The 15,299-nt window shown below is 35.3% G+C and overlaps 1 protein-coding gene across 7 annotated transcripts in view; it reads left to right on the top strand.

Moving 5' to 3' along the window:
* The window catches only part of MORN1 (MORN repeat containing 1), a 55,581-nt gene extending 41,584 nt beyond the window's left edge, over window positions 1-13,997 (top strand). For 6 of the 7 annotated variants that reach the window (XM_076356260.1, XM_076356261.1, XM_076356258.1 and 3 more), the window contains 2 exons: window positions 10,023-10,096; window positions 13,435-13,997. In XM_076356260.1, coding sequence (XP_076212375.1) covers window positions 10,023-10,096; window positions 13,435-13,619 — 259 coding nt within the window. In that variant the 3' untranslated portion in view covers window positions 13,620-13,997. Of the gene's footprint in view, window positions 1-10,022; window positions 10,097-12,309; window positions 12,394-13,434 lie in introns of all 7 variants that reach the window. The other variant, XR_012996848.1, reaches the window with a different exon arrangement.
* Window positions 13,998-15,299: the final 1,302 nt, after the last annotated feature.

Below are 15,299 nucleotides of genomic sequence, written 5' to 3'. Positions count from 1 at the left end.
TTCAAACCTACAGTAAGTCATACATTGAGTCATTAATTAGCTTCACCTAGAAGTCAGTCTCTGCCTACAGTGGCAGCCACTCCATTATTATCTGGTGTATTTCAAACAATAGAAATGATTGAAACAGGAACTCCTACATTTCTATGAAGATTAAGAGTGGCACACCACCCTGTAATTTAGGTAGTTGTGCAAGTTTTCATTTGCATTAGCAGAATAGTGCAGATTGTGTTGAATTATTCCATAAAAATATCTTCAGGTTATGAAAGCTTCACTGTGCCATATGTATGTTTATTTTGGAGTGTTCTGGTTTGGTGGTGATAGATTTTGTGGTTGTTTTAAAGGTATGTGTCTTCAAATGAAGATGAAACTAAGATTCATTAATTCTCTAGAAGCCCAGAGAGTGGCACATTTGAGTGGTTGCTGGTTTTAAGCCTTGAGAGCCATCTTAAAACTCTGAATTACATTTATAGAATAGCTGAATTTAATTTTAAATCTATCAGTCAATTCAATTTCCTTTATTAGTAAAATGAACTTCTTTCATATGTGACACTGACATTGCAAGCAGAGATTTGTTGTCACATATTTTTGTTTTCTTCAGTTATGTGGTAAGTAGGGTCAAGTTTGTGTCATAATTAATTCAAACTAACTGAAATTTGTATTTACGTGAAATCTGGATGAAGCTGGCTGATGTAGTTTTACATGTATTTTTCTGTGACTTGAATGACTTTGAATGGTTTAGATGGGATAGTACTTAATCATGCCAAAAGTGTAATTGGACGTTACATAGTCATGACTTAAGATTCTTTTCATCTTTTTTTTGTCCCTTTAGCTTCTCCGTCCATATTCTGAGTGCTATTTTTAATCAATTGGGTATGCTTTAAAGCAACACATTGTATGTTCACAGGAGGATGTCCATTTTCAGTGTCACTGCAGAGATCTTTTTTTATCAGGATTGTTGGTCAGAATACTTCTGTTTAGGAAAAAGAGGCAACAGTAATTGCAGAAACTTATTCAGTACTAAAAGTTGATTCAGTTATTTTAGAAGAACTGGAACTTACTTGGCACCTAATTCTGCAACTGTAACTCACATCAGTGCTGCACATTTGAATTCAGGATTTTGAAGGAAAGTAATGTTTACAGAATTGGACGTTTGTTTATAATAGTGACAGGGCTATGCCAACTTTTTTTTCCCTGTTAAGACATATTTAATTTTAGTTTTATAAAAAACTTTGTTTTATACATGAGATAGTGTATTGTCATCTGGGATATGCAAGATTGTTGCAGCTAGTGATATGACAGACTTACTGTGGCTGCAAATAAGATTTTCTAGAAACTTCAGGACAGCAGTCAGCAAACAAAATATTTTCTGTGTTACAATTTATACTTTGCACTTTAACATTTTATATGCGTTTCATCAAAAAGTGTAGGTCCTACATATGAATTACATGCAAGTGGAAAGTTGGTTTATCTAATCTCAAGATGCACTTTTTTATTCCATTACTCATTTTAATACGTTGTTTTAAATAGATTAGTCTCAGCTGTTGAGGTAGAAGCAGCTTGTTATTTTTCCATAGCAAAGGTATGCATGCATCTGGGTAGTCAGGTGGCTGGCAAATAAAACTTATTTTAAGTTTTATACTGCCACCTTGCTTTACTTGAAAAGGATTCTTTTAATTGCCTGCTCATTTTATTCATGCAGGAAAAATTCCTTGCATATTACAGAATTTCACTGTGTGACGGAGATCCCTGTCAATTCATGAAGAATATTGAATAGCTGAGGAGGATGGGCTTGATTTAATGTATGAGGTATGGGACTTTACCCAACAACGTATGAAAGTTGTATATGAATCTTTGGCTGGGTTGGCTGGTACGAAGATGGAAGAGGAAATGTCAGCTTCCTTTATTATTTATTCTGAGCAATATTAATTACCTGTTTTGTGATTGGAAAAAAGCAGGCACATGCAGAACCTAGCCAAGCACCAAGCCCTAATCCAATCAGTCTGATGTATGCAGAAAGTTTACAGAATGACCTTGTGCATAATTACTCATTTGATGGCTGTTAGTAAATGGCACAAATGGAATCTGACATACATTATAACACATTAATGATTGCCTTCCTCCCTCCATCCTCTTCTGTACAGAAAAATGATTTTAATTAAGACTTCCGTGATTAGTCATTTAATCAGTCATTAGGCCAATACAGATGGAGTCAATTAATTTTTTTACACTTGAATAGAGACTTGATGCTACTGCAAACCATACAATCTATTTTTTTGTAACGTTGTATTATGGGCAATTGCCTTGATGTCTGTCTAGTAAGTGTACATTACTCTTCCAAAAACTGGATAGCATTTACAGCACATCAGTATTATGGCAACTATAGGTATGTTTTATTTCATGCTATCCAAATTTTAATGAATCAATTAGGTTTTGAATTCAGACTGATGGTAGTTCTTGTTATGGAGTATCCTTTATTTTATAGATCTACTCTTGTCCTCAACAAGGAATTGCCTTGTTCCTCCTTTCAGTTGAATCTTCATAGTGTTCCTTTGCAGGATTCGGGCTGACTGCTCACTGACCATTATAGTTCATGCAGACAGGCACTGTGGCGTCATGCAAATTGCTGAGGCAGTCTCCAAAGTGGCAAGAAAATCTGCTTAAAGTGAGATTTTCAGGGGTGGCATGCTGTAGAGACAAAGTAGCTTAGATCCTGAAAATACTGCTTTGTATGACTTTAGCAGACCTATGGGAGGTAGGGTGGGAGCAGTGAAAATCTTCAGTAGTACAGGAAACATACAGAAAATCATTTTAGTAGGTTTTGTTTATATTCGGGAGTGTAGAACAGAAATGTCTGTATTCTGTGCTTACGTTTAAGCAGTATTGCAACTCCATCTGCCACCTCCATCATGTTCCATCCATATTTTCACTTATCAAGAAAGCAAGATGTATTCAAGGGTAAAATTTTCAAAAGCAACTAGCTGTTTTCTCATTGGCTTCCACTGTCACCTGTATGTCTCCATGTTCCGTTGTGTTTTCTGGAGCTCATGCTTATTTAAAGCATAATGCTTGGTGAGTCAGATAGTCTAGCTACTGTGGATATCCTGATCATCAAGTTGCAAAGAAGGGAAGAAGCAGAATGTCCCCCCCATAACAACTGAATGAATTGCAAACAAGATACAAGTTTGCTCCATCAAATAATAACCTGGTATGCTGGGTATATGAGATGAACAACTGCAAATGGGAAAGTGTTTGTGCAGTAAGTACAAGGAGGTCTGGTAGATTTGGTTTGCATTTTAAATGTGACTGAATAATTACTGTTGAGCAGTTAATTAGGAAGATCCTAATGTAAAACTAGCCTGTGACATGAGAGAAGATTGCAAAAAGAATGACTTATGAGTCCCTGTCTGGAAAAATTACTTGATTAAAAAAGGACTATCAAATGCTGAGGCAGTGTGATCTCCTAATAGAGAATGGGAAAGCAATTCAGCTGGACTGCCAATGAACAGGCTCTGTGGAACAGTAGCTTGAAATAGGTAAAAGTGGAGATCCCGCTGCATATAGTACATGAATTAGTTTGTGAATTCATTGCCACCCAAACCTCTTGAGTCCATTTCCAATGTAAATTAACAACAAGGCAATTGAAATCTGTGGGAGTAAATGGGGTTAAGAGTCTATGCTAACAGCAAATTTTTGTAGTTGATGGTGTTCCTGTTCCATTTTGCAATGTTGTCACCATGCTGGGAGATATGAGGGAGCTGTCCAGCCTCAGGATTTGGGTGGCTTCCCATTAGGTCAGATCTTCACCATGTCAGTAGTTTGTCTTCATGTTGTTTTGGTGGGCTATTGCAGGGGCAAAGGGAAAGGAATAGATTGATTTGTGTCTTTCTTAAGAAAGCTTTTAAAGATTGAAAAATGAGCCCTGTCTTGTCTAGCCCAGGAATAATAAATAAAAGCAGGTGTGAGGTGTTGGAATTGAAAACAGCTGGATATGACGGATGTGATCTGACTTCTCTAGAGCTTCAGTCTTTAATCCCTGTGGCTCAGCGTGAATATTTCCCTCCTGATGCAATGCAGAAATAATAAATAGAACACAGCATATGGAAGGGTTCCTAGACTGAGAAAGGAGGAGGGAACAAACTACAGTTAACTCTCTTTATGCTCACTCTTCCTTGCATATGTATACCTCAGCAACCTTCCTTAATGCATTCTACTAATCCTCATTGTCTGTTTCTTGGTGTTTGCAGCAAGGCATGTCATGCTAAGATGAAAAAATTAGAAGCCTTTGGAAATTTGGGTTGCAACTGGAATCTACCTTAATTCAGAGCTATATTTTTCAAGATGTATAATGATCCCCTCCCCATTTTTGATGTAGCTTTTGCACATAAACACTTCTTCCCAATTAAAGTAAATACTGAACCATCGCTACAAATTGCAGTGAAATGCTTCTCTGTACCATTAAAATGATCTGATATTCAATTAAAGTATAGAGTCATCCAGCCTTATCCTGTAGCTTGAATCTTGTCAAATCCTGACCCTTGTAGTCTGCCAGAGGATGGGTTTGTCCACTGGAAAAACTCTGCCGCCTAATTTAGAGAGTTCCATACAAGGAATGGATAGGAAGAGCAATTCAGTTGACTAGAGCTAACATGGTAGTTGAAATGACATCAAATGATCCATTACACGTGTCTGAGACAACAGGATTCAAAAATAGGCATAGTGCGATTCTATCCTACCCAATAATGTTTTTTTTATTTAACCTGGGTTTAAAATGCTTTGTATGTTGGAATGAATACTTTGGCATGGATGTGAAGTAGTATGTAAAAGAAACAAAGAAATGCCCGCTTAAGTAAATGATATGTGGGTTCTTTCTTTCATGTTTATTCTATTCCAAGAGTAATGATAAGATTCATCAGGGTCACACTTGGAAGCTGTCTTGCAAAGTAGATCATTTAGAAAAACGTTTTGGCACCCTGCTGTTTTGTCATATATTCCAAGCAGGTTGTGCCAAAAGAAAATTGTAGAAACTGCTGTCATAGAGTACAAAATCATTGGATTTATAATAGGGAGCCAGTGGCGAGAATTCATTATACATTCACACCTGCAGATAAAGAGCATCTAAAATTGGAAGTTTTATTCCACTCATCTTTGATCCTGATATTATTAGATGATATTAGCATCATCCTACACTAAATTCTGGAATTGGAGCAGATATGAATTCCATCCATTAATTTTTTTTCATATAAGTCATTCTTTCTATACAGCAACTGTATCCTGTATTCAGAGCAGTAGTTCTGGATACTGAGACTCTCTGTCTCTGTTGTTATATTCTATGGTCCTAGTCTCCTATACATAATTTACCTTTTGTAAACTAATAATACAAAAATCACTCAACTCAAATCGTTCCACCATCCTGAATAGAAACTTTTTCATACTTCTAAAGTATTTGGAATCATTTCATCAAGTTCTAGACATAAAGTGATATCTTTACATAGAATTTGCTAATTTAGGCTCTTTATTTATATTTGTAAATACATAGCTCTGTGTCAAAATACCACTTAAACAGTAACACATATTAAGACCAGGAATTCTCCTTAATCTCAACCTAACCTTGGGAGCCCAGATTCTCTGCTTCAGCTGAATAATCGTGATTCTAGTATCCCAATTCAGATCTTCCTGCCCAGTTTTAGAGATTAAACCCCAAATTCTGTATGTGCTGGTTCCTTTCCTTACCCTGCAACAGATAAATTATCAATTTACACTTGTATGTGTTCATACAGAGCTATTTCAAAGAGAACTACAAACTTTGGGCCAAATTTGTATCTTCTGTAAAATAGCCATAGTCATACTGAAATTACTTTTACTGGTTGATAACAGCTGAGTATTTCACCAGTTGAGTCTAGTTAAAGATGAAAATTATTTGCTATGAAGAATAATCACAGCCAATCAATTCTGCATTTCTAGATGTTTGAGAGCTAAATTTTCAGAGCTTGTACAGGGAATTTTTGCACAGCTCCTGTTCCCTGTGTAATGGCTGGAGATACACACTTAAATGTTTCAGTAGTCATCATCTGTGACAACTTGCCTTGCCATAATGAGAGTTTATAGCAAAATAAAGATCTGCCACCTGAAAGTTTTCATTCGTGCCCTGGGGAAAGTTAAAACAGGAATGCAGATTTTTGTCTATTGTTGTAAGGGAATTGATAGTTTACTCAGATGAATTAAGGCAATATTATCTAAAGCTTTATAGGCAAATACTGTACAAACATTGTGAAGGCAATTAAATATCTAATAGCAGTCCAATTAAGTTGTTTTTATGAGTAGATGAAGAATTACTGGTAGTTTATTGGTAGGCAGCAATTTAAATAAATCCTGAATGTTACATACTGCACAAAAGAATCTAAATAATTCAAGGTCCTGAAGACCTTTGTTGTCAATAATCATTCAGTCTGGACATCTTTTACCATATATACTCGGTATTCAGCTAAAAAATCAGCAGGGCATTGAATTTTTCTGATTTTAATTGATGGGGAAAATGGAATATGAGTTAATTATCCAGAATTAATTCCACTTGATGTAAAAAGTCTACTTCCACAAGAGTGTGTAGATTTACTTGTGTACTCCACCGTAGTATTAGTTCATGATTTTTCATCCTGAAAACTCAGAGAAATTAAACCCGTATCTGCTGAGTTACATGCTTTTCAAGTAGTGTACAAAATAAAACTAGTAGTGCAGCACTAAGATAGCTGCCAAAGTTGAAAACAGAATAGCAGTTTGTAATGAGTCATGCAAACTTACCATTGTCTTTGTTTCCCAAAGGTCATGATACTGACAGAACAGTAGAAGGAGTGGTAGAATGCATGTCTGTAGAGTGTGGAGATGCCCCTGCATTCCTGAGAGAGATTGATAGGAAACCATTAATACAGTTTATAAAAAAAAAGGCAATTCAATTGATAGAGAGATTCACCTCTTAATGGAGAATCAGACTGGCTATCCCTAGAGCTAAAAGAGACAGTGTATGAAAGGTAAGGTTTTCCAAATACGTAATTTTGGATTTGTACAAAGAGAAAACAATGTTAAAAATAGGATTTTATAGGTCCACAGATTAAATTACTTGGCTTCAAAATTCTGTTCACCGACAAGGAATCCTCCTGGAATTTATAGAACAGCATGTCCTTCACAGTGTGTCGGACACATTTATCATTTCATCTGCTTGTGGAATATCTTTTGGTAGACAGAGATTTATTTTTTCCATATACATTAAATGACTGGCAAGAGTCAGTCATTTCTACAGTATATTCTTTGGCAAATATTTGCTGGATTCTTTTTCAGCAAATACTTGTATTCAGTAGTTTGTCGTTAGGAGAGGTATATGCCTAGCCATAGTTAACTCATTGAAAATCTTACAGAATGTCTGTGGAACCATTTTTGTTTGCTGCTTTACTCCATGTGTAGAGAGGGACTTTAAGCAGTAGTGACCCTGTCCCCTGAACTTCAGTCTTATGGCAGAGTCCACCAGGAAGTAAAGCACTCCCTTTTGAGACCTTTCCTAAGCAGTAGTGAGTTGGAATGCCTTCATACAGGTGGAATATACCTGTTTTCTTTCCCGTCTCAAGTGCTCATTTGTACAACTTTGAATGATTAACTATGAAGACTTTTAAATCAAACTAGATGGCAGATTCTACAACCCCTCCCATGATATATTTCATCCGTGGCTGCTGAAGTTCTAACAAAGAAAAGAGAAAATGATACTCCATTTCTAATTAAAGAAGTAATTTTCCTTTGCAAATAGACTTTTTATCTCAGCTACAGTGTTAAGGATCAATGGGTTGTCACATGTATGTCTTTTTAATAAATGTCAGCTGAGATGACATTAAAGTGATAGACTGATCACTGTAATCAATGCAATTCAAAATTGCTTTATGTCTTAAATGAACTTGGTTCCTTTCTGTGATTCTCCTACAGTTAACATTGTCTGAGCAATGAAGTACAAGGTTACATCTTAGTTTGAAGTAAAAAGTGATGATGATATGGAATTAAAATTTTTCACATAGGTGCAGGTTTTGCAGTTTGACTCCTGTTTTTATGCAATTCAAAGGACCTCGCTATATATTCTTACTGCAAAAAAACAATACGAGGAAAAAAAATTAAAGTAGAAGAAAATGATGTGAAGCTACCCCTTTCTTCCCCCCTGCGCTACCCCCCCTCCCATAAAAAGAGTGGCCAAGGCTTACGAAGATTTTTATTTGCTTAGTTGTCTTACATTAAGCCATGAATATTGACACTCCAAAACACAGAAATTACTCAGTTCAAAGGCAATCAAAATTGGTATTTAAGCATGAACATGTGGTTCATCTTAGAAGAATAACTGTGTATGTGTTGTGCAGTGCCTGTACATTTAATGCCAAACATAGGCTTATCCATATTATTCAAAATGGTACTGATATGTTTGGGTCGACCATAAGCACATCCTCCCCGGCTTCTGACAGGGCGATGCACCTGTGAAAAAAGACAGCTCTACTGATGATGCAGTCGGTGATGATAAAGGAGGGCAAACATAACACCAGAAAACAGTCTAATTTTGAACTAGAGGAATCTTTCCATACCATTATTCTCACAGTCTAATCAGTGTCTTTAAAATCTGTTTATGCAGAGTACTTCAGAACTCTTTTCTTGTTCTGGATTTATTTTTTCAAAACCCTAGAGGTTCTGTAAAAACTCTCAGGATCCTTGTAAACCTTTTTATTTCTCTTAAAGTTGGCAGACTGACAGGCTTTAGTTATGCTTCATGCTAAATTAATTATCTTCCTTTTCCCTCCTAGCCCTGACTTCTGAATCTTTAACTTGACTCTTGGGATGTATCATCTCCCCCCCCCGGCCCCTTTAAAGTGAAGCCATTTTTATCTTTTGTCTTTAGTGTTTTACCATTTAAAAAATGTACATGTAAAATTTGAATATGTAAGTATGTTTAAGATGCGGTATCTGATTTTTTGTAATTGTAATTCTAAGGTAACTAGGCTGTAGAAACCTTTTTATGTTTACTTGTATGTGATTCTTACTCACCACCTGTATTCAATAGTGGATCTCCAATTGATTTATGTTTTTTTTAAAATACCATTCCTATACTATCTCATATCACGTGTTATAGAACAGTCTTGAGGCTTTCTCCTCTCGGATCAAAATCTTTTAATTGCCAAGAGTTTTTCAAAGATGATGTTGAAGTGCTGGTAAAATAAAAAGCACGTAATCTCCTTTAAATCCAGCTTCCCACAAAGTACAATTGTAGTGTCACTAGATCAGTCTATTTTTCATGGGACATAAGCACACAATTAAATATCTTCCTAATAATCTTGTTGTTGTGTGCTTTGTTATGAATGTCCTAATAACTTTGAAGTAGGAAAGAAGTGAATAAATGATGGAAGAAGAAGAGAGAACCTTTTTCATTTTCATTGCTCATCAGTAGTGAGAAGTGTTTATTTTTACGAAATACAAGGATAACTATTTAAATACTAGCTTTTTTCAATATATTTTAAGCTTTCTCATGTACAAGGAGTTTCATACACTAAAGTATCAACATGTATACTATAAAATGTGAATAATCTGTACACTATTTTAATGTAAGTGGCTTTGTAGTCTATAGTGTAACGTGATTGCGACTGTGACTCAGGTAGTACTTGTTAGGCGCTTCCTTTATAATTTTCAAAGTATAATTTTTTTTATCTCACAAATACGTTTACACCTTTTAAACTGTTACATCAATTGGTAATATTTAGCTTATTTTGGCAAAGAAGGCAACATGGCTTCAGGATACTGAATGCTTTTGAAAATCCAGCCTAAAGGATCTGAAGCTTGTTATTATATTGTTTTGAAAGGGGCCAAGTATTTCACATTAAAGTGAACAGTACAAAACATCTTACAGGAGGAAGAGTCTTGAACTGTCTTATGAGCTTATAACAACAAGCTCTCATCAACATGTAAGTAAGCATCACTATTGGTAGTAACAATATATTTATTCTAATCTTTAGATCTCACATGACATCCAAAGAATACAAGCTACAAAATGATCAGCACCTCATAAAGAATTTGAAGACATTACAAGGTAAAGATTTTTTTTTTCCCCTGTCTGTATTATCATATTAATCAACTGAAAAGCTGTAGAAGCTGGTTTATAGTATAACTTCAGGACTGAACGTATTGATCATGAAGATTATGTCAATTCTTAAATTATTTCTAGGATTAGTAAAGAAAACCAGTCAAATGTTCCTAGAACTTTTTCTTTCAAAACATTTATCTTTAGTGTCTTGATTAAGTGTCTAATATGTCATGTATCTTGACAATTTTGGGTGCTACTTTTAATTAGTATTCTGTTGTTTCTGATATTCTCTAAAACCATTATATTTATCTTGTGCATGATTATAAACAAGATTGTGGGAGCCTTCAGTCTTCTGCTCTTATGACACCAAAAAGCAAAGTCACATATGGAAGGAAGCTTTCATTGAAGTTTACTTTGAAAATAAATATGTGGCAATAGCATGAGAAAGTGTGAATAAATGCATGTTCTTAAGGCTACAGAGGAACAGGAGAAGCAGTGCAACGTGCTATCCACTGGGTCCAGATCATCAGTTCACATCAAATGATGTCACTGAATTATGCTAGTGAGGTTGTACCTACTTGTTTAAGTCAAGAAATTGGCTGTTGCTGTCCAAAGGGAAATATTATTATCTCCTGACTGGAGGGAAAAGATTAAAAAAAAACCCTTTTATTTCCTTAAAATGGATGATGTATACTTGTTCCTTGTGCTGTAGTGAGTTTTATTAGTCATTTTAAAAACTCAGATATTTGCCATTTCTTTAAAAACATGACTGACAAAAACAAAGGCCATTGTTATTGTAGGAGCCATGCTTTCTTGATATTTTTGTTACTGTGAGCTTGAAGCATCCCAGGCATACAGCATAAGAGTAATGGAATGGAAGATCAGCTTTATTTGCTGTTGTCAAAATGCACATTCTTTACAATAACCTTTTTGGGAACATATTTCCAAGGGGCATGATAAATTTCTCTCCATTACTTGGTGTCTATAAGCCCTGATCCTAACTTTCCCTTCTAGCTTAAAGCTATGAATCTGCGTACATGTGAATTTAAAATATGCAGAGTATTCAAAATGCATCTTGCTCATCTTCAATATTCTAGTTTTGTCTTTCTTCATTCCAAGTTGTTGACAAGGTAGATTTCCTTATCTTGTTTTATTAGACTGTTCAAATTGCCATGCGTGATACTTGCTATAACACTTCGCTTTCATTTTTACTCACATTAGTATTAAACAGTAACTTTCTATTCTATTTTTGAAGTTGGTGACCTCTGAAGGATTTGGAACTCTGAAGGTTTCATTGGTGGAAAAATATCTGATATCATATTCTGGAAAGCCTATGGCTCATTAACTTATGTCTATTAGTGGCTGCAAAATTCATAAACCTTTACATAATGATTTTCTTTAACTGTAGTACTGTTAATTTTTATGGTAATTGTACTGTTATTTATGATCGTCAAAAGAGTCTGTTGGAAAAAGAGATAATCACACAGGGCTTCCAACTTGTAGATCCTCTATGCCTTATAGTAATTGTTGCAGGCTCTATTAAAGATTAAGGAGGTTACAAGCTTTGACTTTATAAGGTGAAAGTAATTCTTTGAAAGGAAAGTTATATTATTAATAGTGATTGGAATTGATTACTCTAAGGAGCTATAGTCATGAATTCGTGAATTCCACTCAGTTTTACTCCTTTAAGGGTTTAAAACGTTTCTGTCTAATCTGAAGAATCCTAGTTTCTTTTTGTTGGTCTGCTTACCAGTTATAGGAGCTTTTACACTCTTAAAAAACCCCATAAACACATACACAAGCAAACAAAAAAAACCAACAACCCTGTAATTAGAAGCAGTTCAGGTTAAAAAGTTAAATGACTATGTTATCTCTAAAAAAATTACTGGAGAAAAAACAATCTGCGCTTCTGTTTATCTCTCTGGAATATACAGAATATATGGTAGTTCAAGATCTATACTGTACATAGCGTACAGATATTTTAAAAGGCTATTGTCTGGATAATGTAATACACCAGAAATAGAGCAGCTAGCAGATATTTCCATAAGGTGCATGGTAAATACCCTATATTTTGATCCTTTTTACATGCACAGAGTAAAGCAAAGAAACACATAATACAGGCAGGAGATGTTGAGTTTTAGGAGATGTTAGATTGTTTATTTGGCACCCTACAGATTCATAGGTTCCTATAAGAAATGCCTTTTCTGTTCATAATTCAGAACTAGCACCAAAAGCTGCAAGCTGAAGTCTCATTGAAGATTTGCATGTGAAGAGACTTACAGAGGTCAGAGATTGATCGATCTGTAAGTTAGGATTTTTTTTCTAGTGTCAGTGCAATGTATGTAGTATCTTAAAAATATTTCTTTCAGACATGTTGCACTATTTCTTGTTTTTCAGTCTCATTCTGTGGGGGAAAGCGGTATTCCTTTAAAATTATTTCCACTGTGTAATATCTACTTTGATTTTCAGACTTTCCAGCTATGGCTCTTTACACTACACAACCACCATGCATTTCTATTATTTGAGTTTAGCCTTCCATCTGCTAAGGCAGAACAATGATTGTCTCCTCATCTATTTGTCAGTGTTTTGAAGGCTGTCATTATTTTCTAGAAGATTTTGAACTCATACATCTGGTATGCAAGGAGACTACAGATTCTAGGGCCATTTTCATAAGAGTCCTCAGTTGAACTTTCTCTATTCACTACTTTTCTTATTATTACAAATCTTGTAGTGGATTGGTGGCCTGTTGGTGTTAGTCTTGCACAGTCATGGCAGCTTTTCATGGGAGTTGTGTATATATTGGTACTCATCCAATTTTAAATATATGAATAGTCCCATAGGAGCTATTAATGCTGTTTGTATGCATAAAGGAGAGTACATTTATACATGCTTATGGGACTTGGCCTATTGTTTATTTTATTACCTGAGAGCTTTTGATAGAAAGTATCCTACAGATACACCAGCCATTATTAAAATCCTATATTATCATAAATCACTGTTTAAATTACCATTGAGGTGTCTTTGCTATTTTAACTGTATGTTGTTTTGGGAGATTATTGTATATGATAATAAAGGATAGTCCTAATTGGTAGCACAAATTGTCATGCTGGCTACTCAATGATTACAGTTGTCTTCTATTTGTGATTTAGCAGACATAACAGCATTTGGCATTGGAATTGTATAATTTTTTTCATACTTTGTTTTAAATACTTCTTATGATTGTAAATTTTTTCCTGTCACTTCTCCCTGTTTGTGTACTGAAACTGTTTTGTTTGGGGGAGGTTTTGCTTTATTCTTTCCCCATTTGAAATGTTTAATTCCCAACTTTCCCTTATCTTTTTCAGGCCAGTATGTGCTTATGGTCCGTGAAGTGACCATGCCCCTATTCTTGGGCCAGACTCTCCCACCTGCCTTCAAACTCTTGAATTTTTCCAGAGAAAACCAAAACCAAGAACAAAGATTCTTTCAAAGTCACCAGCAAGTAAAAAGGATCAAACCCCACAGCCAGGGCTCTTATCCAAGGCACTGAAGTCAATGGAATTTTTCCCATTGAATGCAGTGGAAGGTTGGATTCAGTCTTTGCATCCCAGTCTCCCTTGTAAGGTTTTTCATGCAGGAATGGGGCTTCAGTTTTGAAAATTATAGTCTTCTAATAGCCAAGAAAATAATTGACTTGGAGATCCATGTCGTGGTCATCATCTTACTATTAACATTTTAGAAGAAGAAAAGACATATTCTCTGTAGAGATTTGAGATACAGATTAAAAATTTTTAACAGTTCTGTTTTTTAATGTATGTTTGGGGGTCTGTTTGTTTTGAAGAATTTTGACCAAATAATATAGTAAATTATTTAAATCATATCTCTAATAACATCTTGAGATTGTTTCATGCAATTCTCGTTCACGAAGTACCTTTGTTACATGAGGACAGCCAAGTAACTCTTGTCAAAGTGATAGAGAATCTACCAGCTTCAAACAACCAGTTTTCAAAATAATTATTTATCAACTTAAAATCTTAACTGTTTTTTGTGCAAATTTATCTAATGATTGCAAGCAACAGAGAAATTTTCATTAGGAAAATTACGCTGATGTACTTATCTGCTCATATACGTTAATGTCCATGTATTCACTGCATGAAGAAATTTTCACTTGAAGAATAAGGTAGGAATCCTCTAAAAGCTTCCTAACTTAAGTCCAGTGCCTTTGCATGTGGATCAGAAGTTGATGGTATCTGTAAAGGGTAGGGCTAGAGTTAATTCACATCACTGAATCAAAATCCATAACTAGGCCTTATCTTAGATGTCCGTTGTTGAAGTGAATAGAAAAATTCAAAGTAAAAGCAGATAAAGCACCTTAAGCTGAACTCCCTCAAGAGCCTCTTAGGGTAGAAATCAGCTTTGGAGATGCAGATGTAACATTTCAAGGCATGCCCGTGGCATTCCATAACTTGTAATATCTTGAATTTTACCTTCAGAATACGTCTGATCTGAAGATCATCATCTTCTTTGCTCCTTTGGAGATGAACTTTATTTCCTTCACATTTTCTTACAATGCAGTAATTTTGTTTGAATAGTATTAGCAGTTTATAACAGCAGCATTTGGCACTTTTCCTCAGTCTTCATTAAAGAATCTCAGACATTCTATTCCTTGAAGTTACAGCCAAAATTTCACACCAAGATCCACTAGTTCACTATGAAATCCCAGGTTTGATGCAGCTGCGTTATACGTGACCCAGTTATCACAGTGGCTCTTTCAGGCCTTTCTCTAATGAACTGAAGGAAGGATAAATGAGATCAGTTGAATTACCTAGCATTTTACCACCTGCTTAGTGCATACATGGGTGATTACTGTGAATCAGCTGAGGTGATAACCAGTAAGGTCTTGATAACCCCATGATAACTTATCTCTCTGAAGTTGTTAATCTCCCTGTAAGGATGGTTTTGTAGTTCTACAGATGGAGAAACAGAAACTTGGTTAAATACAAGGGATCACAGACCTTGGCAGTAGAACCCAGAAATCCTGACTTTTGTAGTCCTCTGCAATGCAACTGAATGATAGTTCTGTTATTTTACATCTCATTTTCATGAGCTCTTCATTGATTGAGCATTATTGCATGCCTTTTTTTAACTATAAGAAAAAACCTCTCACTATGAAAAAAGTGATTTAGCTGCAAATATTGTAAATGTATGAGCTCCTTAGTATCATAGGGGT

Source organism: Aptenodytes patagonicus, chromosome 19 (genome assembly GCF_965638725.1).
Source record: "Aptenodytes patagonicus chromosome 19, bAptPat1.pri.cur, whole genome shotgun sequence".
Lineage (NCBI taxonomy): Eukaryota > Metazoa > Chordata > Aves > Sphenisciformes > Spheniscidae > Aptenodytes > Aptenodytes patagonicus.
Note: the sequence above shows the minus strand (reverse complement) of the source record. Positions and strands in the feature narration are given on the sequence as shown.